Genomic DNA, 24758 nt, shown 5'->3' on the forward strand with positions numbered 1-24758 from the left:
AGATTCAGGACAACGAAGTGAGGTTTTATACAATGTGATGGATTTAGTATGTGTTATCCAACTTTCTGAAATGTCCTGATGACATTTAAGTGTGTCTTAAATATATGGCCATACTCTAAGGTGTATGTGCATTTATTTCTCTCAATGCAGAAGATAGCAAGTAGGTAAGTAATTAATCTTTACTGGCTTCTGCAGATTCCTTGGGGAAGAAATTGTAGTATTGATTTTTTCATACATGAGGTGATGCAGGTATAGTCCTAGACCCCACTAAAATGAGCAAGTGTATTGAAGTGCCCTTCCTTCCGCCAAGCTTGCATACGTGTATAAACATAATTGTCTATATACTATGCTTTTTGGCTTAGTGATTGATATCCACCCAAGTTTCCGTCTTCAACTTTCCTCTCGTGAAGGTAATGACTTCTATTGGGCTACAACTTCGAGAAGGCATACTTAAGTCACAATTCTTTAAGTGGGAACATGGTCAGTCAATGTTGGAACATTATTCATCCATGCTGGTGCTGAACTTGATTATGTCCTTATCCAATGTCCACTTCCAGGTGAAGCTGCTAGTTAGTGGTCAGGGTGCTAATTGTTTATTTATTCCTCCTTCTGCTTCTGGACCCTTAACCCAAGGTGTGAAAGCCTTATATGATGGTTTTTCTCCATTACTAATGGTTGTGATCATCTAAATTCATAGATTGCTTTACTTTCAGAGTTATTCAAGATCTGTGGTTGTGAATGAGGCCTACAGTCTGTGATTTGAAGATACATATAATTGAAGCAGATGGAGAGTATTTATACTCAGACAATTGTCTGATAAATATTGCCTGTGGTCATGCAGTATAAAAGAGCAGATTATTAAGTGCATTATTTAATTGATGTTTTCTTTACTTTTAAAGGACTTTCTAGCTTCTGCATGCATTAAGTGGATAGAAAGTGACATGCTGTGGATTAGTCGTTGAATGGTTTAAGAAATTTAACTGCCCATTGCAAAACAGCTGAAGTAAGCTCACTTGAGCAAACTGCTGATTACTGTCGAGCAGTAGATGCAGCAAGATGACTGATCCCATCATGGATTTTTTGGATGATGCCAATTTGTTTGGTGGAGGATTAGAAGGCTTGACAGATGACAGCTTTTCGCAAGCAGGACCAGTTTCATTAGTTGATGAGCTAAACCTAAGTGCAGATTTTGAACCTTTGCAAGTTGAGCCATTGCACCACGTACCAGAGACGCAGACAGCAGAAAAAATTAACTTTGAGCAGTTACAGACATTTGACTCACTGAAACTTCATCAAGTGAACCAGCCGTTTAACTTGGTGGGCAGTGGTACTGATACCAGTGTACTGTCTCCACATTCCCAGTTTCATTGTTCACCAGATCATCAGCAAAATCAGACGAATGGGTTGTTCCCTTCTGCCCATAATGACAGTAGTGGCCAGTCATTTGTGGATGGAAGCCCAATGTGGGGTCGCCAAAGCCCGATGTCAAATCAAAATGGATCACCATTCCATACCTTGCAAACACATTCGCAGTCCATCCAGCAGATGACTCCTTTTTTAACACATCATGATTTTGCTCTGCATCAGTCTAGCCCGCAGCAGCAACAACCTGCATCAGTGCAACCTCAACAGAATATGAACCATTTCACTACAGGACTAAAAGCTCTAAATCAAGGCAATCAATTTATGGGTGTCCATGGATCACCTACATCTTGTATGACTCAGATGGGCCAACCAACTACAACTGTAAGTTCATCCACTCAACAACAACCCACTTCAGTGCAACAGTTTAACCAACCAACAGCTCTGCCGATGAATCCAGTACATCCTATTAGATTCCCTAGTGGTGCCAACCACACTAGTGCACATCAGAATGTGAATTTTTCAAACTCATCACGAGATATGACTCCTTGTTCCATCAATAATTCAAGCCAGTTTACTCCTCAGTATTCCTATTCCAGTAACAACCTAGCAAATGGCAACAATTTGACATCTTCTACAATCCTTTCCACTCACGTAACCCAGGCCATGACTTGCTTCCCTGGGGGTGACACATTCACAGTGCCGGCAGGGACCAACCAGGAAACCGGACAGCATATGCTCAATCCCAACAGTTCTGCTAAACAAAAGGTTCTCCAGCCTATGCATTCTGTAAACACTCAGGGAAACTTCAGTCCTTCAAGTATGTCCTCTGTTCAAACTGGTGTGCCAATAACAACCAGCTCGGCTTCTCAGGTGAGACTTTCTAACACATCAGCTCAAAGGAAATCAACTGGCTTTTCATCTCTTCAGGGCAATCCACTTCTGCAGTCTCAGACGCATTCATTGACCAGGATGAACACAGATGATGTTTTTCAGGGGCCGCTGTTAACAACTTTTGGCAATTCAGGTCTTGACCAAAGGGATTCACCTCCGGGTCCAAGGCAATTGCAGCAGCAGCATCCAAACATGCAACAGAAGATGGTTATCCAACAAAAAATGCATCAAGAGCCAGCTACTGTCAGTCACACCCTCTCTCAACGTTGGCAGCCATTGATAACTGGCCAGCATCGGCAGATGAAGGGGTCTATGCAGTTGACTTTGCAGCGGCAGGTTTGTACTTACTATTCAGAGATTACGTCCCATCAATTCTGATTAGTATGAACATTTAGTAAGGCAATTCTGAATGTTTGCTTGAATTTGGGCCACATGTTCTCCATTTTGTAGTACTGTTTTCAGCTGTCATTATAATTGTGCTAAAGTTGTAACTAACAAAAAATATCTAAGAGCATTTAAATAAAAACATTGCCCCAGATTTTGCTGGAGTGGGGCATCTCATGGCGTACCCAATTAGCTAGACTAGTTGCTACACATTTAGTTTTTAAAGTTTTTTTTTGTCCATAAAGTTGCTGGAAGTGCGAGCTGATAACAGGGTGGTGAGGGCAACAGGGCTTTTGGAACCTTGAACAATGGGATATTAACCTATCAGATTAATGGATTGAGGAATGGCTGAGAGGAGGGTGAATTCAATGTCAAATTAGGTACAGAAAGAAGCAGGGAAAAAAGATTGGATTAAAAGAATGAAAAAAGAGACGAAGGAAAAGTAAGAAAAACACGTAAAATTTTTTTTAATTGTCACTTTTTAAAAATCTCTATAACCTGAAGAAATGAGACTCCATACTTTTGATTGTTTACTTTGAGCAAGAGGTTGATTGGTAGTTTTAACAATTATCGTTACATTAAAAGGGTATTTGTACTAATTACTCGACTAAACTTGCCACAGAAAATTAAATCTATACATGTGCAAATGCAGCAGCGTTATAAAGCTTAAGGGCTAGATGCTGTTTTCGTGAAGCCAGTGTTTCAAATCGACCTGCAACTTGTTGTGCTTTGCAATTCACGCAGTATCTCTTCCTTGCTATAAGTTGCTGGTCATTTTAAGCATTAATGATGCATGCTTTATGGTGTTGGTATCTTTTTCATCAAAATCTGGCCCATATAGTTATAGTTAAATAAGTATTATATTTCCTCCCACTTGTTATTTTAATAGTTGCATTATAATTGCTGGATTATGCTTATTCGGAAACTAATTGAGCTGTTTTTGTTTATGACTTGTAGTTTTGGGTCTGAGTGCCTGACTAAGTTATTGAAGGGTGGTGTACTACGGTTGATATCATTAATGCAAAACTTTAAAATATAAATTTAGCTTGCTGATCGTTTACTTTGCAGAATTGTTTATAATTAAGGCATTGAATACCTGGAATATTAAATGATCTAGTCACTAGACTGGAAGCTGAATGTCTGCTGTCATACTGGTTGAATTATGGTAAAATTGAAATTTAGCCATTTACTAGGGTTCATTTGCATCATCAAAGTTCTTCCAAGTACGAGTGCTTTTTGTTACTTTCCAAATTTTATGTGCGTTAATCAGCTGTTAGATTGGTGGAGCTGTGATGTGCTGGCGGCCAGGGTTGCTGTGAAGTATCTTAGCTGTTGGTTCTTAATTGTGTATGACTGGTAGTATTGCCTCTGTCTTTGTGGTATGATATCTTTGTGTTGCTTGCTTTTACGCAATTTTCTCACCAGCATGTGGTTGACAGATTGGTGATATGTAACATTGTTTGGAAACCCTCTTTAAATTTTTAAATCTTGAACAAAGGGACTGGCAGAGCTCAGGATTAGATCTTGAATATAATTTTCCCATAAAGTTACATAACATTTGCAACTTAAAGCTGCGCGATAACAGTTTTTTAATTAACTTGCCAATAAAATGTGTATGACCTGAACATTTGTGAGAAATTAGATTGCAGATTCATCTTGTTGGGTCTGGGTGTCTGACAGGTGTGGTCTTTTAATGATGAGCATTCTAATCGCTGTAGTGATTTAATTAATTTGAAACTTCATTGATGAATTTTGTGCTCAAGGTTCTAGGTATACATTGCTGGGGAATGCAACATTTCTTTGCAATTTTGTCACTTTAAGTATCAGTATCAAACACTCCCAGGACAAGTATAAGACGAGGTGCAGATTAAACCTCCATCTACTCTGCCCCAACCATGTGCCTTCAATCAACCTCAATGAGAACAGCTTCACCACCACCAGTATGAATTTTTCTATTTTCCACTACAGCCATCCTTCTGACCTATCTAAAGACATTTAAGGGCTTGTTTGTCCCAGACCTATCTTGGTGAGTATACTCCAAGGGAATTCATTCCAAATCCTGTAAAACAGTGAATGGAATTTTTTTTTTTATTTTGTGGTAGCTTCTTATTGACCGAGATATCTCAAACTTAATTTTCTTCCTTTTGTGTTGCATTTGCCACCTTTTTAAAAAAAGCTTTCTTGGCTCTACTGACTTTTGAAACATTCAGGACAATGTCATCCTGCTTCTAATGAAAATGAGAAACTATGCAGATAATAAACAGAAACATGTTTTATCAAGTTTGGAATTCCAACAGTGTGTAGATTCAAACACATCAAAAGACTTGTGCATTTAAAAAGAAGTATCCTGGGGTAATTTTGGAGGAGTGGGGAGAGCTGCAACTGCCAAGTAAGATTGTAATAGAAACCCTTTTTGTTAAATATGGAGTGATGCTGGAATATACTCATGGAATAAAAGATCAATTCCCTGTGACCTGACCAAAAGTAGCTGAAACATGCAAAAGTGTGTTGTTAGATTTTAACAGTCATGTTCTTACTCAAAAGCTCCATGTTAAGCAGAAATGCTTGTCCTTCTCAAACGTTTCTATGATCGGCTCTGCTGGGTTGACTAAGTAAATGGTGGGAGTATTAAAGCTCGGTGCTAAGGGTTAGGGAAGGAAACATTAGCTGGAACTGCTATACACTGATAGCTGTGCAGCACCTCCTGCTGGAAGTGTGCATATGTGACTTTTGGGTGAAGTCAGGCTCAGCTGTGATGTCCCAAGCAGTGAAATAACCAGGAAATACTCCCTCTCTCTAACACATGTGCCAGGCACTCGTGGCACTGTTACCCTGCAAGGATTCGATGCTGTCTTGAAAGCAGAGAAGGAAATTGGTGATGGGTGAACAAAAACAAACAAAACAGATAAGAGATACACCTGTAATATACGTAAAATGTAACCTTGTTGGATTGGAGATATTACCTGTTGTAATTGGCAAACACTATGACAATATGGCCTAGATTGTTTCTTGGCACTTCAATGCTAAACAAATCCACAATTTTACTAGTTTTTACAAGTACAGGATAATTAGGCACTGGTTAACACTTGTTTGCTAATAAGACCCAGTTTAACCCTGGACATGGTCAGAGTCCCTAATGCAGCTGTATAAATGGAACACATTTGAACCCTGATGAATTCATAATATGTTTGACAAGGAATCCTAAGCTTGAATTATGATTATACTTAGATCAGAATTTGTACAACAGCATTCAGTTGGCACACCACCGTACCAGAATACATTAAAACATTCCATTTAGCAGTTTAATTTCAAGAATTTAAAATCGGATTTTACATAAAATCTGCTGGCTAATGGTCTCCAAAGAATTTTTTGCAGGTCTATAATTCTGCCACCAGGTTAAAGTTGGTTTTAATTGGAGTGTTGGGAGCCAATGCATATATGCTACTCTCCAGTGATTTGAACTGAACAACTGTTGCTGTAGAAGTGTCCAGGTTGAAATTTGCCAGTGCATTAATGATGCCAGGTTTTGTGTAAAGGATATTATTGCTTATTATGATTTTGGATCTGGATTTTGTTTTCTCACTGAATTGCCTAGTGCCAAGCACTAACCTTGGTAAGGGTACGCAGGTAGCATATCGCCAGATGGTGGCCGTCGGTGTCTGATAGTCAGCCACCAAAATGTGCAGGAGAGTGATGTATTGTCATTTACCTCCCCTGCACCTCCTTCCCTTTATTTCTCCTCCACAGAGGTATAGCTGAGAACTTAGCATGTACCACCTCAATTATGAAGGTGTGTATGCCATACAACAGTATCCTGAATTTTGAAGAAAACCAGAGTGGCAAATTGTGCGAATAGCAGAGTGCCATGAGTGGCACTTACTCAGCAAAAACCTGCTTATCGATGCTCAGTTTGGATTTTGTTAGGGCCACTCGGCTCTTGATTCAAACATGGATGAAAGAGATTAATTCCAGACATGGGATGAGAGTGACTGCCCTTGACATCGAGGCAGCATTTGACCGAATGTGGCATCAGGGAACCCTGATAAGTCAATGGGAATCAGGGGGAAACTCTCTATTGGTTGCAGTCATACCTAGCACAAACGAAGTTGGTTGTGGTTGTTGGCGGTCAATCATCTGTGTCCCAGGACATCACTGCAGGAGTTCCTCAGGACTGTGTCCTCGGCTCAAACATCTACAGCTGCTTCATCAATGACCTCCCATCCATCATAAGGTCAGAAGTGAGGATGTTCGCTGCTGATTGCAGTGTTCAGTACCAGTCGCAGCTCCTCAGATCCTGAAGCAGTCCATGTCTGCATGTATCAAGACCTGGACAACATTCAAGTTTGGACTGATAAGTGGCAAGTAACAGTTGTGCCACACTGATGACCGAAAGATAGCACTAGTCTGATCCTGGTGCAATTGCAGGTGTCGCTCAAGATCACAGCATGGTGTGAAGTGAGAAGACAAAACAGTTTGTGTTATAATCTAATATCTATAGCTTAATGTAGGAGAAGATCTATTTGTCATGCTCTGAATTTTGTTTTTTTTTCTGTACGGTCTGTGAAAATTAAATGTTTGATTCATAGGGCTTACAGGGTCAGTATTAGATTTGGTCAGCTGTCTGATACAGGCCTCTGTCCCTACCCCCCACTTCCCCACCATTGGATGGCTGTGTATTCAGCTGCCTAGGTCCTAAACTCTGGAATTCCCTGCATAAACCACTCCACCTTTCCACCTCCCACCACCTTTAAGACCCTACTTGAAACCCATATCTTTGCATACGTTTTGGTCACCCCTTCCTAATACCTCCTCTTTTGGCTTGGTGTCCTTTTTTGGATTATGCCTCTACGAAGTACCATGGATTTTTTTTTTGACATTGCATCACTATATAAATGCAAGTTATTGTCCCAGCTTCAATAACTGAAGTAATCGTGATTTAAAGTTATTCCCAACTGACAATTTAAACCTCACTGCATTCTCCTACTGCAAGTCAATTTTCCATTGCTTTTACAGTTGTGCATGTGTCACTAGGTAGGAGTGAGAATTTTCAGTAACCTGGTCATTTAATGGGTTGCAAACGTGGGCTTCATGTGTACAGAGTAGGTTGCAAGACGGGTCACAGCAGAACTGTACTTTTTATTAATATACATGGTTTCACATTTATTTGTTTCTCTAGTAAAGTTTGAACAGGAAAATCATTTTAAATGCTTGTGGCTGATTTGCCATCTTTTGAAATCAAAATTATATTTTTATGACACTTGGGAAATTGTATTCCTATAATTGGTGTAGCATCACTGTTTACATCCTTAGGCTGGAATTTTATGTTGGACGAGAGGCTCCGCCCACTGGCTAAAATGTTGGCGGCGAGACTGCCTCCGCTGGGCCTGGGAGCTCCGCTGGGCCTGGGAGCCCCACTGGGACTTTTTGCGCCCCAGGCCCTTAATTGGTCTTGGGTGGGACTTCCATCTCCTTGAGACAGGAAGTCCCACCTAATCAGTGGGCTGGCAGCTCTTCGTCCCGGCAGTGCCACTGGGAACGGTGGCCACTGCTGGGATTACACCTAGCCATCGCAAGCAAGATGGAGGACAGCCCGGAATGAAGTTAAGTTTTTGGGGCCTCGCCGGGGACAATTGGCTGGGCCCCAGCAAGGCAAGGGGTATTGGTTGCGGGGGTTCTTGGGGCAGTGTTGGGACTTTGAGGGCGGCCCTCCGTGGGCCGCAGAGTGCCCGATCAGGATGGCCCCAAGCCTGCAAGAAGGCCGCTAGCTTTTACCTGCAAGTGTTCTTGGGGAATTTGCCGTCTGCCTGCTGAGGGTAAAATACCTGCGGCGGTGAGAGGAGGTCATCAAGTGGCAGTTAATTGGCCATTTAAGGGCTTTGATTGTCCTGGGGCGGGTGGGCCGTTTCTCACCGCTGCTACCCTGCAGAAAATTGCAGGAGGGGGTTGGGAACATCACCCCACCTCACCTTCCCTTCCCGGCTCCCATTCAATTTTACGCCCCCACTCCCTGCCACCAGCCCACTCGTTGGGGGCCATAAAGTTCCAGCCTTCCTGCTTTGGCAGCCTGTCCAGGAACAGAAGAACTGTGCAGTGTACAATGGCAGTTCCCAGGTGATGCAACTCCCAGTTGATTTGGGGGGGGGAGGAAAATAAAATTTTTTAAATGCAAATACTGGAACCAAAACAGCTGTGTGAATTTCACTTTCCTCGCAAAATACATTTTCCAGGCAGTGGCCATTAGACAGAGATAGAAAGGGGAAAAAAAAGAAAATCGATGGCTTTAGAACCGTTTAATTGCATAACTTTGACAAAACTACTGTCATGAGTAATCTGTTCTGAAAAAGCTTACTTTCCTCACCTTAAATCTGTAACATACTGAAAATCTTACAGCACGCACTTCCTGTCTACACAACATTGTTTACTGTTCATGTTTTTGCCACACTTCTGTATCAGCTTTTCCTTATAAATTCCAATGCCCATATTTACAATAGAAGCCACCTGGGTAAACATATGTTCTGATTACACCCTTGTGGGCGGCAGCATTGCAGTTTTGGGTCCGCTAGCCTGTACTGTGGAGAAACCCCACCCTCTGACCAGCTTTATTTTTCAGCTCCATTCCCCCCCCCAAAAAAAACTGCTCAAGGTTTTGCTATTTAACTAAAATATGAAATCAAACATTGCATAAAAATTAAGACAATATATAGAATCATAGAAATTTATGGCAAAGGAAGAGACCATCCAGCCCATTGTCTCTGGCCCAGCTGAAAAAGAATGATTCAGCATAATCCCATTTTCCAGCTAGTGGTCTGTAGCCTTGTTGGTTACAGCACTTCAAGTGCATATCCAAGTACTTTTTAAAAATGCGATGAGGTTTACTGTCCCTATCGCCCTTTTCAGGCAGTGAGTTCCAGACCTCTACCACCCTCTGGGTGGAAAAAATGTATCCTCAACTCCCCTCTAATCCTATAACAATTAATTTAAGGCTATGTCCTCTAGTTATTGATCTCTCTGAGGGATTTAGGTTCTCCCTCTTCACTCTTTCTAGGCCTCTCATTTTTTCAGCTCAGTTGAATCTGCCTGCTTTCCAAAGCAAACAATTCCAACCTATCCAATCTTTCCTCATAGCTCAAATTCCCCAGTCCTGGCAACATCCTCAAATCTCTGCTATACTCTCTCCGGTGCAATCACATCTTTCCTTTCATGCAGTGACCAGAACTGTATGCAGTACTCAAGCTGTGGGCTAACTAGTGTTTTATACTGTTCCAGCATTATCTTTTCTTTGCCTTGGCTAATAAAGGCAAGTATCCCATATGCTGGCTTAATCACCTTATCTATCTATCCTGCTACCTTCAGGGATCAGTGGCCATGCACTTCAAGGTCCCTTTGTTCCTCTACACTTCTTAGTATCAAGTATAATGTAAGATTTTGAAGTGGGGAATAAATAGTTTGTGCATCCTTGCCTAATTATCCCCTGCCCTCTAATCCCACTTCACCTGGAGACTACACTTAGTCATCGCTTCCCAAAATGGTGGTTAGTGGTGATTCTCAGTCTAGCTCTGGGAAACCCAAGTCCGTCCTTGCTAATCTAATTAAATTCCTTGCGGAATGATCAGAGTGATGGTACTGTTGTTTGTGTATACCTTGGGTGCGGACATGTTTATATCCTGTAGGTATACCCATTAAGGGTTATGAATTAAGAGACTGTCATGGGAGTGTTTTTTTTTCTCTCCTGTAAAATCTAAAGGGGACTGTGTACCTTTAAGATTGAGCGAAGCTTTCATATTCTCTAGGCACGGTGTGTGCAAGCAGCAAGCCTGTTTCCTAGGCAACAGCAGGCGAGAGAAGGTCACATGCCGCATTGTATCAGTTGACTGTGTGGGTAAAGACTGGCTCAAACTGATTTGAACTGGCAGACCAGCGAAGCGTACTCCTTGAAAGAAGGAAGGATTTTTGTGTCTCAGCAGAAAATCTACGTTGACCTACAGGCTGTGTTTTGCCTGAAGAGGGGGGTGGGGAAAACCCTGAAACGGTAGCAAATTCCTTTTTACTTCCAATCTTTAAGAAGTCTCTGCCTCAGGAGTGACTTTCTGTTGCTTTTTTGTGTCTCTGGGAGTTCTGGAATTCTCAGTAAAGTTTCTGCTGATAGACTGACAATTTAAAAATCCAAATAGACCTGTTGTTGCACTCCTTGTTGAAAGATCTGTGGCGCCTGCTGCAGCTGAAGTACTTTGAATCCATTACAAACTGTCAAATTCGCCTGGAGACTTCGAGTGGCATCTGACTATTCGACTCTGGAACACCTAACTGAACTGGGAGCGTTACTCACCAAGACTTACAACCTGCTATTTATTTATTCTTGGGAAACAGCTCTAATTTTTAAACATCATTTTTAAAACCAGTTAACCATTGGGTTTTGAATGTATGTGCATGAGGGTTAGGAGGAATAAGAAGTTATAAAGTCTTTAGACATAGATTTATCTCAATATTGTTTAAGATTTAGTTTAGTAATAAATAGCTAATTTGTTGTTGTTTAAAGATACCTGGTTTGGTGTATTTTACTCTGGGGGTTAATAGTGTTTAATTTGGCTAATTTCCGGTAGGTGGGAAACTTTAATAATATGCTGTGACCTGTGGAGTAATGGGACTGAATTGACAGTGCATTATTCCCACCTCGGTCATAACCGAGACATACATGGGGATAATAGTTCATCACTTCATAAAAGGAAGCCCCAAAATCTTCTACCAGAATGTAAATAATAAGCAGGTAGTAAGAGGTGGGGTGGATCTTATTGGGGACAAAGAGGGTGATATATGCTTAGAGGTGAAGGGCAAGACTAGAATACTTAATGAGTACTTTGTATCAGTGTTTACTAAGGAAGAGGATGCTGACTAATTACTGGTATAAGTGGAGATGATAAAGGTGATGAATGGGAGGAAAATTGATAGCCAGCCTTTCCAGTACATCCTGTCTATGCTTAGAATGGATACGTTGCCTGGTCCGGATGGCTTGCATCCCAGGTTGCAAAAGGAAGTGAGGGTAGAGATACTGGAAGGGATTGCCATAATCTTCCAATCTTCCCTAGATATGGGGAGGTGCCAGAGGATTGGTGAGTGGCAAATGTGACACCTTTATTCAAGAAAGGGTGTAAGTACATTCCCAGTAACTACAGGCCAGTTAGTTTAATATTGTTGATGGGTAAGGGAAAATCAACAGGCACTTGGAGCAGTTTAAGTTAATTAACGAGATATGTAAAAGGCAGATCATGCTTGACTAATCTAACTGAATTTTTTGATGAAGTAACAGAGTAGGGAATGCAATGGATGTTGTCTACGTGGATTTGAAGAAAGCATTTGACAAAATACCACAAAAGCTGGTTACCAAAATTGAGGCTCATGGAATAGGAGAGTCAGTATCAGCTTAGCTAAAATATTGACCGAAGGACAGAAAACAGGGAGTCGTGGTAAGTGATTGTTTTTCAGACTGGAGGATGGTAAACAGTGGTGTTCCTCAAGAGTCAGTGCTAGAACCCCAGTTTTTTTTTTATATATATATATGACTATTGGAATACAGAGTTAAGTTTCATTTTTTGCCGGTGATACTAAACTTGGAGTGGCAAACAGTGGGGATGATACCAGTCGACTGCAGCAGGACATGGATAGGGCTAGCAGAATGGGCAGGCAAGTGGCAGATGGAATTTAATAGATAAGTGTGAGGTGATGTATTTTGATAGGGATAGGGAGAGGCAATATAGACTTAATGGCACAGTTCTGGGTGTTCATGAGCATTGATCTTTGAAGGTGGCAGGGCATATTGAGAGAGTAGTTAACAAAGCATATGGGATTTTGGGCTTTAGAGGCATTGAGTTCAAAGCAAGGAAATTATGCTGAACCTTTATAAAGCTCTGGTTAGGCTGCAACTAGAGTATTGCATCCAGTTCTGGCCACCGCACTTTAGGAAGGATGTAAAGGTCCTTGAGGGGGTGCAAAGGAGATTTACCAGAGTGGTTCTGGAGATGAGGGATTCTAGCTACAAGATTAGGTTGGAGGAGCTGGGGTTGTTCTCCTTGGAGAAAAGGAGATTTGATGGCTGTGTACAAGATTATGATAGGTTTAGATAAGGCAGACAAAGAAAAGCCATTCCCATCAGCTGTTGGTACAAGGACTAGGGGGCACAGATTTAAGGTTTTGGGCAAAATATGTGTTGTGGGGGGGGATAAGAGGAAAAAGTTTTTATGCAGTGAGTGGTAATTGCATGGAACTATCTGCCTATGAGGGTGGTGAAAGCATAGACGATCAATGATTTTAAAAGGAAATTGGATGGTCACTTGAAGGAAATAAACTCACAGGGCTACAGGGATAGAGCGGGAGAATGGGACTGACTGGATTGCTGTACAGGAACTGGCTTAGACAATGACCAAATCGCCACCTCCTGTGCCATAAGTTCACTATGACTTGTTTAAAAATGCACAAGCTGTGAAGTGGCTATAAACGCAGCAAGCAGGGTTTAGATTGTATTGCTCAGGTCATCAAGTTCAAAGTGAAGAGCTTTATTGAAGGTTTTGGTAAACTTGCACACTGAGTACCCTGTCAATTTTGCTTTCTGCACATGGGGAAGGGCTTGGTAGCTCTGAAAAAGGTGCAGATGAGGTCAGTTATGATGGTACCTAATGTTGAAGCTCTCTTGTGGAGAATGGTCTCCAAGCATTGGGCTTACTTAGGAAATCACAGGTTTAAATGATTGAGGCATTTACAAGGTTGAGAGGACTGGACATGATCTACTTAGATAGACTGTTGGCTACGTTGTTTTAATAGGGAACTTGGCAAGTTTTTTGAGAGGCGGTCATTTCCAGTTAGAGAATAAGTTGCTGGTTCTCGGATGTTATGAACTCCCACAGTGTCGTAGAAATTGCTTAATTGCTTTAGGAAGACAGAAGAATTTTTGCAATTTTTTTTTAATGAATTGACTCCAAGACTTTATGCCTTATTTATGTGATTCAGTTGGGTTCAGTGGTCAACAAAGGTGAAATGCTATCTGAATGGGCTCGATGGGCCTTCCTCGCACCCCACTTTGTACAAAAATCATTTTTTAATGTTTACAATGCAATGAAAAGCAAACCTGTTAATAGAATTATTATTCAAGGGGGGGTAATGATGAGGTGGAGGACTTTAGGGTTGTTGAAAATGCAGTTGGACACTAGGTTGGAAGAATTTGAGTACTGGAGGGACACTCTTTTCATGTGTTCTCATTCCTTGTGTTCTGTATAAAGTCAGCTCAGCGCTTTGAACATTTGAACAGTGTTTATTTTTACATTAAGTTAATGCACAAGGTATCATTGTTACAGTCGTTGTGTGTATCTGTGTGGGGGGCAAGTTGATGTGTGTGGCTTTAATTGCAATCTAATCTCTGACATGCCAGTACCAGTTTGAGATTTTTGCCTAGAATTGTGTCTTTGCCCATCCAATTCATGTAATGCATCAAGGCAAATGGTGGTATTTTTGACAACCGGCTCACTGCAGAGTAATTTCTCTGTAACTAATCATGCATCTCTGACATGTCACATGCCCTGTATGGCTAGCCTGATTTAAAATGTGCCTGGGAGGAGTCTATAGATGAACTTGACTTTTAAATGGCAGAATTGCTGCAGCTCAGTTAGGATATCCAGAAAAGGGGAGAAAGAACCTGAAAAAAAAATCCCTTATTCAAGCCCCTAATCTTTAACTATTATCAAATCAAAAGTCCTTACTTAAGGAACAGCCTTATCAGTGTCACTAAAAATTTGGAATTGTGGAATGCAACTGGAAGCCAGATTTTCTTTTAATCCTAATTGCACAAAACTGCTGCACTTACATTTGTACTGGTTTTGTTTTAAATTTCTGTGTTGTGCAGGTGATGGTTTCATTGTTAATGGAGAGAGGACAGGAAGAGGAAGTGTTCTCTCTTGACCTTTTTATTTAAACCAGGATGATGTGGGTGATAAACATGTAATCTCTGGAGTTTAGGTTACCTGATGAATTGTCTGTAACTTTTCTATTGTTTTAAATGTTGGAACTAGTGTTATCTCTGCCAGTAGCAGTGTTTATAGTATAATATGGCCACATTACTAAAATTTGTACATACCTAAGAAGGTCGGAGCCAAATGTTAGAATCTGTTTGTTTCAAATATAACATAACCTGGGCCAGTTGATTCTATTATCTACATACACAGAACAGGCAAACAGCAGCAGAATGTCACTTGATGAATGCTGGTCTTGCCTATTGTATATAGGGGGTGACTAGCGCACTCTAGTTTCCTTTTACTATCGTGACAATGCTGTGATGGATCAACTTTTCTGCAGCAGTTAATTTTTAAGGAAAGATACTTGATTTTTGTTGAATTCATGTGCAAGTCCATATTTGTTCCTGCTGACTTGGAAAACTGCCCAGTTTTTTGCTGGAGATGTTTTTTGGAGACAGGGTGGAGATCTGTTCATCCCTTCCCTCGTGTATAGCAGTTACTCTTGGCTACTGTGTGGGATTGGCCTAAAACTATGTTTTGTTTTTTTGCATTTGTCCCAGTATGAGATACGGGGGCAGGGTACGCACACCCACATCATGGCAAGGATTCAAAATTGATACCGGGCTCAGCCAGTTTAGAATCCTGACAAAGGCTGGGATATTCAGTGTTCCAAACAGATTTTTAGTTTGACAGCATTATCATCCAGTGCCAACATCTGCTTGGAAAAATAAATCAGGAATAAGTCAGGGCCAAAATTTGCATCTCTCAACTATTTGATCATCTGTGATACGTAAAGTGAATTAATTGCCTGCAGACATCTGATTTTGTGGCAAAACCATTTCTTTGCCTGACTCAACTTGGAGAATGAGCTGCACTGAAAACAAATGCTGATATTTTTGAAGAACACATGCAGTCTGCACCAGTACAGTGTAAAATTAGCCTAGTCCTTCCAGTTGAATCCTGCATTGTGTCTTGTTTACAGCTCAGTATTAATGCAAAACCAGTGTGCTGGCTGCATTTGGGTATAGTTTCATAAAGTCCTTCAAGCAATATTTTTAACCTCCATGTAAAACTGCCAAAATATAGCATTAGAACAGATTGAAGCTGATCTTAATTGTGGAACAAAATTGAAAACAGTAGCTCCACACTTGGGAGAGGGTAATCCTCTTTCACCTCAGGTTAGCCATGCAACTGCACTACCTTCAGTGAGGTGGGCAGGACACAGCAGCTCATCCCCATCTCTATTTATGCTACTTGTTGTTCCTTGATAGTTGAAAAAAAATAGTTTAGGATTTGAGGTGGTTGTACATAATACAGCAGCTCCACCTGCATTGTTGTATTCAAACCTGAAGTGCAATATAATTTTAGTATTGTTTATGGTGAGCATGTTTTAAATGGCATTGTTAAATATATATATTTGTGTTCTGGATAGTATGGAATATGTGCACAAACATTTGAACGATATTTGTTGGCGTATGGCCAAGATTGAGATAAAAGTCAGCACTGTCTTGAGACCCAACATGTTCTGGAAGCCTCACTTCCATGTTAGTGAAGCAGACATCTAGTTGCAGCTTACTTACACTCATTCATTTGCTGTGTATCAAAACTGTAATGTGTACATGCTTCCACATACAGAAATGCTCACATTTTATGTGGAAAGTTAAAATTATGACGGCTATTGGCTGTATGCATGCCTGTCTTGTTAAAAGCAAGTTTTCAAAGTGACTTGTGTGAATGTGATGTGCAGAGTTTTTCTTAAATGTTAAGAGATTAGAAAGTGTTGATGTACAACGGGACCTGGGTGTCCTCATCAATAAGTCACTGAAAGTTAACATGCACGTGCAGCAAGCAATTAAGAAGGCTAATAGTATGTTAGCCTTTATCGTAAGAGGATTTGAGTACAGGAGTAATGAAGTCTTGCTTCAATTGTATAGAACCATGGTTAGACCATGCCTGGAGTACTGTATGCAGTTTTGGTCCTGTTACCTGAGGAAGGATATTATTGCCATAAAGGGAGTGCAACAAAGGTTCACCCAACTTGTTCCCGGGATGACGGGATTGTCCCATGAAGAGAGATTGGGGAAACGGCCTGTATTCTCTCGAGTTTCGAAGAATGAGGGGTGATCTAATTGAAACCTACAAAATACTTAAAGGGATAGATAGGGTAGATGCAGGTAAGATGTTTCCCCTGGTTGGGGAGTCTAGAACCAGGGGGCACAATTTCGAAATAAGGGGGAAGCCACTTAGGACAGAGATGAGGAGAAATTTCTTTACTCAAAGGGTTATGAATCTTTGCAAATCTCTACTTCAGAGGGCTGTGGAAGCTCTGTTATTGAGTATGTTTAAAGCAGAGATTGGCAGATTTCTAAATACCAATCACCGAAAGGAATATGGGGATAGTACGGGGGGAAAGCATTGAAGTGGATGATCAGCCACGATCGTATTGAATGGCGAAGCAGGCTCGATGGGCTGAATGGCCTACTCCTATGTTGCTATAATTGAGTCAACAGATTACCATCCTGATCACACACTAAAAGTTATTCAATATGAACACATGAATTTGTGTTATTCAACCCATTTAATTTTTGGGACAAGGTGAACTGCACTTCAAGGAGCAAATCTTGCTAATGTTACTACTTAGTGAAAGAAAGGTCTAATGCAGCAAAATTTTGGAATTTTTTCTATTTTCTGTCCCACTGGTACAGAAAAGTGGGCTTCTTCATAATGCACGAATTGTACCTGGATGATTGGCAGAACATCTTCTCCCTTGTCTACTTTTATGACTGAGGCAAGAGGAGTGCACTGTTAATTCAGACCAACTTCTCTACAGTTCACAACATATTAAATTTTCCCACTTAGCGAAAACCATCAATCAGATACTCTATTTTCCCCCCAGAATAAAGCACATCAACCAGCTTTCTTTAACAAACAACATTTTCCGTTCATTATTGGTTAAGATTTGGTTTATAATAAAGTAAACATACGTGCAAATTGAAATATTAAAGCCCCTTATTTTTATCCTAGCCCTCACGCGCATGCACATACCCAAAAAAATAGGTTAACCGAGGGGGGGGGGGGATTTTTTTTTTTTTTTTACAGCTGTTACAAAGAAATAGAAGGAATAAAAGAAAAAATTTGCTGAAAAGTTGGTACGGAAGATGTCCTTGGTTTTGGCGAGGTGTTCCAAAGGCGAATAGGCAGCTGCCATTAGGAATCTTCCTTGAACAGTTCTTTCCAGGTGATGTTGGTGAACAATCTGGGTAGGCTTTTAAGAGATGCAGCTACAGAAGGCATCACAGATTTTACATCAGGTGTGCAGCAACAAGGGTTTCAGTTCTCTCACAATTGATGCAAAGTTCTTTCAAAGATGCCAGGTTTCTGGAAAGATTCAGGATTTCTTCAAATACAGGAGGCAACAGTAAACACACTTGACACAGGATTTGCTTTTCAAGAGAAAGATGGGCTGGTTGGATCTTCTGTTCTCCTGGCAGGTCAATAAGCAAACTCCAACCTTCTGGTTTTAGCCAAACTCCAACCTTAGTTTTAGCCAAACAAAGAACTGGCTTTTTTAATGGTTCAAAATGCAACCAACACTGTTCAGCAATCTTGTCATAGCTATAAAACATGGTCTGTAATTTCCTTGTAAACATCTGTCATAACACAACCTCCTGCTGGGTTCTTTGCAAACACATGCTTTCCAGTAAGATAAAAGCAAAATACTGCGGATGCTGGAAATCTGAAACAAAAACAAGAAATGCTGGATTCACTCAGCAGGTCTGGCAGCATCTGTGGAAAGAGAAGCAGAGTTAACGTTTCGGGTCAGTGACCCTTCTTCGGAACTGACAAATATTAGAAAAGTCACAGATTATAAACAAGTGAGGTGGGGGTTGGGCAAGAGATAACAAAGGAGAAGGTGCAGATTGGACCAGGCCACATAGCTGACCAAAAGGTCACGGAGCAAAGGCAAACAATATGTTAATGGTGTGTTGAAAGACAAAGCATTAGTACAGATTAGGTGTGAATATACTGAATATTGAACATCAGCAAGTGCAAACCTGAAGAAAAACAACCTGAAAAAAACAGTGGGTAAGCAAACTGAACAAACTAAGATGAAATGAAATAAATGCAAAAAAAGATTGTAAAAAATGTAAAAAGGAATGCAAAAAAAAAAGGGAAGAAAAAATAACTAAAAATGTCTTTTTGTGGGATATGTCGAGCATTCTTTGTTCCAGTCCTACTCAGGCCCCCTCCCCCAACTCTTTTTCCGGTACATTGATGACTGTATCGGTGCCGTTTCCTGCTCCCGCCCCGAACTAGAAAACTTTATCAACTTTGCTTCCAATTTCCACCCTTCTCTCACCTTTACATGGTCCATCTCTGACACTTCCCTTCCCTTCCTCGACTTCTCTGTCTCCATCTCTGGGGATAGGTTGTCTACCAATATCCATTATAAGCCCACTGACTCCCACAGCTACCTCGACTACACTTCTTCACACCCTACCTCCTGTAAGGACTCCATTCCATTCTCCCAGTTTCTCCGTCTCCGACGCATCTGCTCTGATGATGCTACCTTCCATGACGGTGCTTCTGATATGACCTCCTTTTTCCTCAACCGAGGATTTCCCCCCACTGTGGTTGACAGGGCCCTCAACCGTGTCCGACCCATTCCCCGCACCTCTACCCTCACCCCTTCCCCTCCCTCCCAGAACCGTGACAGGGTTCCCCTTGTCCTCACTTTTCATCCCACCAGCCTCCATATCCAAAGGATCATCCTCCGCCATTTTCGCCACCTCCAGCGTGATGCCACTACCAGTCGCATCTTCCCCTCCCTTCCCCTGTCAGCATTCCGAAGGGATTGTTCCCTCCGCGACACCCTGGTCCACTCCTCCATTACCCCCACCACCTCGTCCCCGTCCCAGGGCACCTTCCCTTGCAATCGCAGGAGGTGTAATACCTGCCCATTTACCTCCTCTGTCCTCACTATCCTAGGCCCCAAACACTCCTTTCAGGTGAAGCAGCGATTTACTTGTACTTCTTTCAATGTAGTATACTGTATTCGCTGCTCACAGTGTGGTCTCCTCTACATTGGGGAGACCAAGCGCAGACTGGGTGACCGCTTTGCGGAACATCTCCGCTCAGTCCGCAAGCAGGACCCTGAGCTTCCGGTTGCTTGCCATTTCAACACTCCCCCCTGCTCTCATGCTCACATCTCTGTCCTGGGATTGCTGCAGTGTTCCAGTGAACATCAACGCAAGCTCGAGGAACAGCATCTCATCTACCGATTAGGCACACTACAGCCTGCCGGACTGAACATTGAGTTCAATAATTTCAGAGCATGACAGCCCCCCACTTTACTTTCATTTTTAGTTATTTTTTCTTCCCTTTTTTTTGCATTCCTTTTTACATTTTTTACAATCTTTTTTTGCATTTATTTCATTTCATCTTAGTTTGTTCAGTTTGCTTACCCACTGTTTTTTTCAGGTTGTTTTTCTTCAGGTTTGCACTTGCTGATGTTCAATATTCAGTATATTCACACCTAATCTGTACTAATGCTTTGTCTTTCAACACACCATTAACATATTGTTTGCCTTTGCTCCGTGACCTTTTGGTCAGCTATGTGGCCTGGTCCAATCTGCACCTTCTCCTTTGTTATCTCTTGCCCAACCCCCACCTCACTTGTTTATAATCTGTGACTTTTCTAATATTTGTCAGTTCCGAAGAAGGGTCACTGACCCGAAACGTTAACTCTGCTTCTCTTTCCACAGATGCTGCCAGACCTGCTGAGTGAATCCAGCATTTCTTGTTTTTGTTTTGCTTTCCAGTAAGAGTTGTTTACTGGTCAACCTTCTGTTGACCTTTTTGTTTTTAAAGTAACCACAAAGTTCAACAGTTTCCAAGATTCCAGCATACATGAAATCCCTTTTCAGTTTTAAAATATAGATTCTCAAGTTTTTAACATAAAATGGAAACCCTTGTAACAATGCTGACCTGGTGCTCTGAGTGTGACTAAATGTAGTAAATCTAATATGCGTTATTGCATGATTAATGGTACCATAATACTGGCAATACTGTTTTACCACTGGTACATATTTTTGAGGTGAGTTTTCTGCACTCAGTTTTACTTCCAGCCCTGCATCACTGCTCAGACAAGTGAAATTCTGCTCACATTAAATATGTCGCCTTCATTCAAACAGTCAACAGTTCTGTTGTCTTGTAACTAGCATAAAAAGACAGTTGTTCACCTGGGTCCTTTTAAACTTTAAAGTGGAGTTTTATAACCAGTGCAAAATCATCCTTTTGTTATGGCTGATTGAACTTCAGATATGTGAAATAATCTCTGAGGTGATTTGATGCAGTTGGCTAAAATTCCACTTAACCTGACTTTCAGAGATATAGGAACAGGGGTAAACCATTTAGCCCCTCAAGCCTGCTCAGTAATTCCATGACATCATGCCTGATCTACAACCTAACTCCTTTTGCTTCATCTGCCTTAATGCTTTTGGCAAACAAAAATCTATTGATCACCGATTTAAAATTAACAATTGACATAGCATTACTGCCATTTACGGCAGAGAGTTCCAAACTTCTTCTACCCTTTGCATATACAACTTGCCTTCCGGGAGAGCAGTTGACCTATGGGAAGAACACAGAGCGAGGAATGGATAAATAGACCCCGAGGATTGCGGCGTAGAGCACTTGCCTTCCAGGAGAGGAGTGGACCTGCGGGAAGAACACAGAGCGAGGAGTGGATAACTAGAGCCCGAGGATCGTGGTTTAGAGCGCTTGCCTTTCGGGAGAGCAGCGGAGAGGAGTCCAGGCGCACTGGAGTTTGAAAACAAAGTGAACAGTGACGTCACAGGAAAGCTACAAGGTGATTGGTTGGTGAGTAACTGCTGTTAGGGAATAACTCTAAATAGCTGGGTTAGTACACTACTGTTGGGGTGTGTGTAAATAGCTTAATAAGGAACAAGTGAGTAGCTGGTATTTTTCTCTTTAAGCTTTATTTTAACTAGTGAACTGTATTGATTTTTAGTAGGATTTATCAGTACTAGTAAGGTTTTATTAATAACTCTAAGCTGTTGTAGTATTGGTAAGGATTTTTTTTTTTAGCAGTAGCATAGGGTCAGCTAATAAATAAAGGAATGGCAGGGTTGCTTCAACCTTGAGAGTGCACCTCCTGTACTGTGTGGGAACTCCAGGATTATTCCTGTATCCTGGAGAACCATTTGTGCAGGAAGTGTCGTCAATTGAAGCAGCTTGAGCTCCGGTTTTGGAACTTGAGCAGCAGCTGGCGATACTGCGGTGTATTCATGAGGATGAGAGCTCCATGGATAGCATGTTTATAGATGTGGTCACCCCACAGCTTAACAGTATGCAGGGAGAGAGGGAATGGGTGACCACCAGACAGTCCAAAAGAATCAGGCAGGTAGTGCAGGAGACCCCTGAGTGCATCTCACTCTCCAACAGGTATTCAGTTTTGAATACTGAAGAAAGTGATGCTTCATCTGAGGAGTGCAGCCAGAGCCAAGTCCATGGCACCACGGGTAGCTCATCTGCACAGGGGAGTACAGAGGAGACTGGAAGAGCCATACTAATAGGTGATTCAAAATTCAGGGGAACAGACAGGTGTTTCTGTGGCTGTAGACGTGAATCCAGGATGGTGTGTTGCCTCCCTGGTGCCAGGGTCAAGGATGTCACCGAGCAGCTGCAGAGCATCCTGAAGGGGGAGGGTGAACAGTCAGCAGTCATGGGCCACATCGGAACCAACGACATAGATAGACAGAGGGATGTGGTCCTGCAATAAGAATTTAGGGAACTAGGTAAGGAATTAGCAAGCAGGACCTGAAAAGTACTAATCTCCAGATTACTCCCAGTGCCACATGCAAGTGAGTATAGAAATAGAAGGATAAGACAGATGAATGTGTGGCTGGAAAGAGGGAGGGCTTCAGATTCCTGGGACATTGGGACTGGCTCTTGGGGAGATGGGACCTGCACAGGCCGGATGGGTTGCACCTGAACAGAGCCAGGACTGATTTCCTTGCGGGACATTTTGCTGGTGCTGTTGGGGAGGGTTTAGATTATGATTAGATTAGAGATACAGCACTGAAACAGGCCCTTCGGCCCACCGAGTCTGTGCCGAACATCAACCACCCATTTATACTAATCCTACACTAATCCCATATTCCTACCAAACATCCCCACCTGTCCCTATATTTCCCTACCACCTACCTATACTAGTGACAATTTATAATGGCCAATTTACCTATCAACCTGCAAGTCTTTTGGCTTGTGGCAGGAAACCGGAGCACCCGGAGGAAACCCACGCAGACACAGGGAGAACTTGCAAACTCCACACAGGCTAGTTTGGCAGGGGGATGGGGACCTGAGGATAGACTGAGTTGGGACAAAATCAGAAATGAAAATGGAAGGCAGAAAATTAATGGATGAATCTGGAAGACCGAGGAAACGAGGGTTAGAAAATTAAATAAAGTATTTGGCAGTGCTCAAGGGTAGCTATTTCAATACAAGGAGTATAGCAAATAAAGCAGATGAGCTGAGGGCACAGATAGACACATGGCAGTATGATATCATAGCTATTGCAGAAATATGGCTTAAGGAGGGACAGGAATGGCAGCTCAACGTTCCTGGTTACAGGGTTTTCAGATGTGATAGGGAGGGGGATGCGAAAAGAGAGGGAGTGACAATTTTGTAGCTGTACTGGAACAGCTTGGCTAGGGGCGGAGTTAGTTCTGGAGCACATGTCTTTAGTACTGTTGCCGGAATGTTGTCAGGGCCCATAGCCTTTGCAGTATCCAGTGCCTTCAGCCTTTTCTTGTTATTGCGTAGAGTGAATCTGATTGGATGAAGATTGGCATCTGTGATGCTGTGGACATCAGAGATGGATCATCCACTCGGCACTTCTGGCTGAGGATGGATGCAAATGCTTCAGCCTTGACTTTTGCACTGATGTGCTGGGCTCCCTCATCATTGAGGGTGGGGATATCTGTGGAGCCTCCTCCTCCTGTTGTTTAATTGTCTACCACCATCGACGACTGGTTGTGTCATGACTGCAGAGCTTAGATCTGATCCGTTGGTCATGGGATCGCTTAGCCGTGTCTATTGCATGCTGCTTCTGCTGTTTGGCATGCAAGTAGTCCTGTTTTGTACCTTCACCAGGCGAACATCTCATTTTTAGGTATGTCTGGTGCTGCTCCTGGCATGCCCTCCTGCACTCTTCATTGAACCAGGGTTGGTCCCCTGGCTTGATCGTAATGGGGGATATGCCAGGCCAGGAGGTTACAGATTGTGGTTGAATACAATTGTGCTGCTGCTGATGGCCCACAGTGCTTCATGGATGCCCAGTTTTGAGTTGTTAGATCTGTTCGAAATCTATCCATTTAGCACGGTGGTAGTGCCACACAACACGATGGAGGGTAGCCTTAAAGTGAAGACGGGACTTCATGTCCACAAGGACTGTGTGGTGGTCACTCCTACCAATGCTGTCATGGACAGATGTATCTACGACAGGTAGATTGGTGAGGTCAAGGTTAAGTAGGTTTTTCCTTGTTGGTTCCCTCACCACTGGCTGCTGACCCAGTCTAGCAGGGATGTCCTTTAGGGCTCGGCCAGCTCAGTCAGTAGTTTGGTACCCAGGCACTCTTGGTGATAGACATTGAATTCCCCCCACCCAGGTCATTCTGTGCCCTTGCTACCCTCAGTGCTTCTTCCCATTGGTGTTCAACATGGAGAAGCACTGATGCATCAGCCAAGGGCAGCAGGAGGTTTCCTTGCCCATGTTTGACCTGATGTCATGAGACCTCATGGGGTCCAGAGTCAATGTTGAGGACTCCCAGGGCAACTTTCTCCCGACTGTATACCACTGTGCCGCCACCTCTGGTGGGTCTGTTCTTCCGGTGGGACAGGACATACCCAGGGATGGTAATGGTGGCGTCTTGGCCAATGTCTAAGTATGATGATGTCAGGCTGTAGCTTGACTGGTCTGTGGGACAGCTCTCCCAATTTTGGCACATGTCCCCAGAGGAGGACTTTGCCGGGTTGGCTGGGATGGGTTTGCTGTTGTCGTTTCCGGTGTCTAGGTCAATGCCGGGTGGTCTGTCCGGT

The 24758-nt window shown here is 42.3% G+C and overlaps 1 protein-coding gene across 9 annotated transcripts in view; it reads left to right on the forward strand.

The window, feature by feature from the left end:
• Window positions 1-24758, forward strand: part of chd9 (chromodomain helicase DNA binding protein 9) — a 287584-nt gene that overhangs the window by 58738 nt on the left and 204088 nt on the right. For 8 of the 9 annotated variants that reach the window (XM_068049443.1, XM_068049450.1, XM_068049447.1 and 5 more), the window contains exon 2: window positions 900-2592. The exons of the other annotated variant lie outside the window; for it this stretch is intronic. In XM_068049443.1, coding sequence (XP_067905544.1) covers window positions 1057-2592 — 1536 coding nt within the window. In that variant the 5' untranslated portion in view covers window positions 900-1056. The remainder of the gene's footprint in view (window positions 1-899; window positions 2593-24758) is intronic. 9 annotated transcript variants of the gene reach the window in all.

Source organism: Heterodontus francisci, chromosome 17 (genome assembly GCF_036365525.1).
Source record: "Heterodontus francisci isolate sHetFra1 chromosome 17, sHetFra1.hap1, whole genome shotgun sequence".
Classification (NCBI taxonomy): Eukaryota; Metazoa; Chordata; class Chondrichthyes; order Heterodontiformes; family Heterodontidae; genus Heterodontus; species Heterodontus francisci.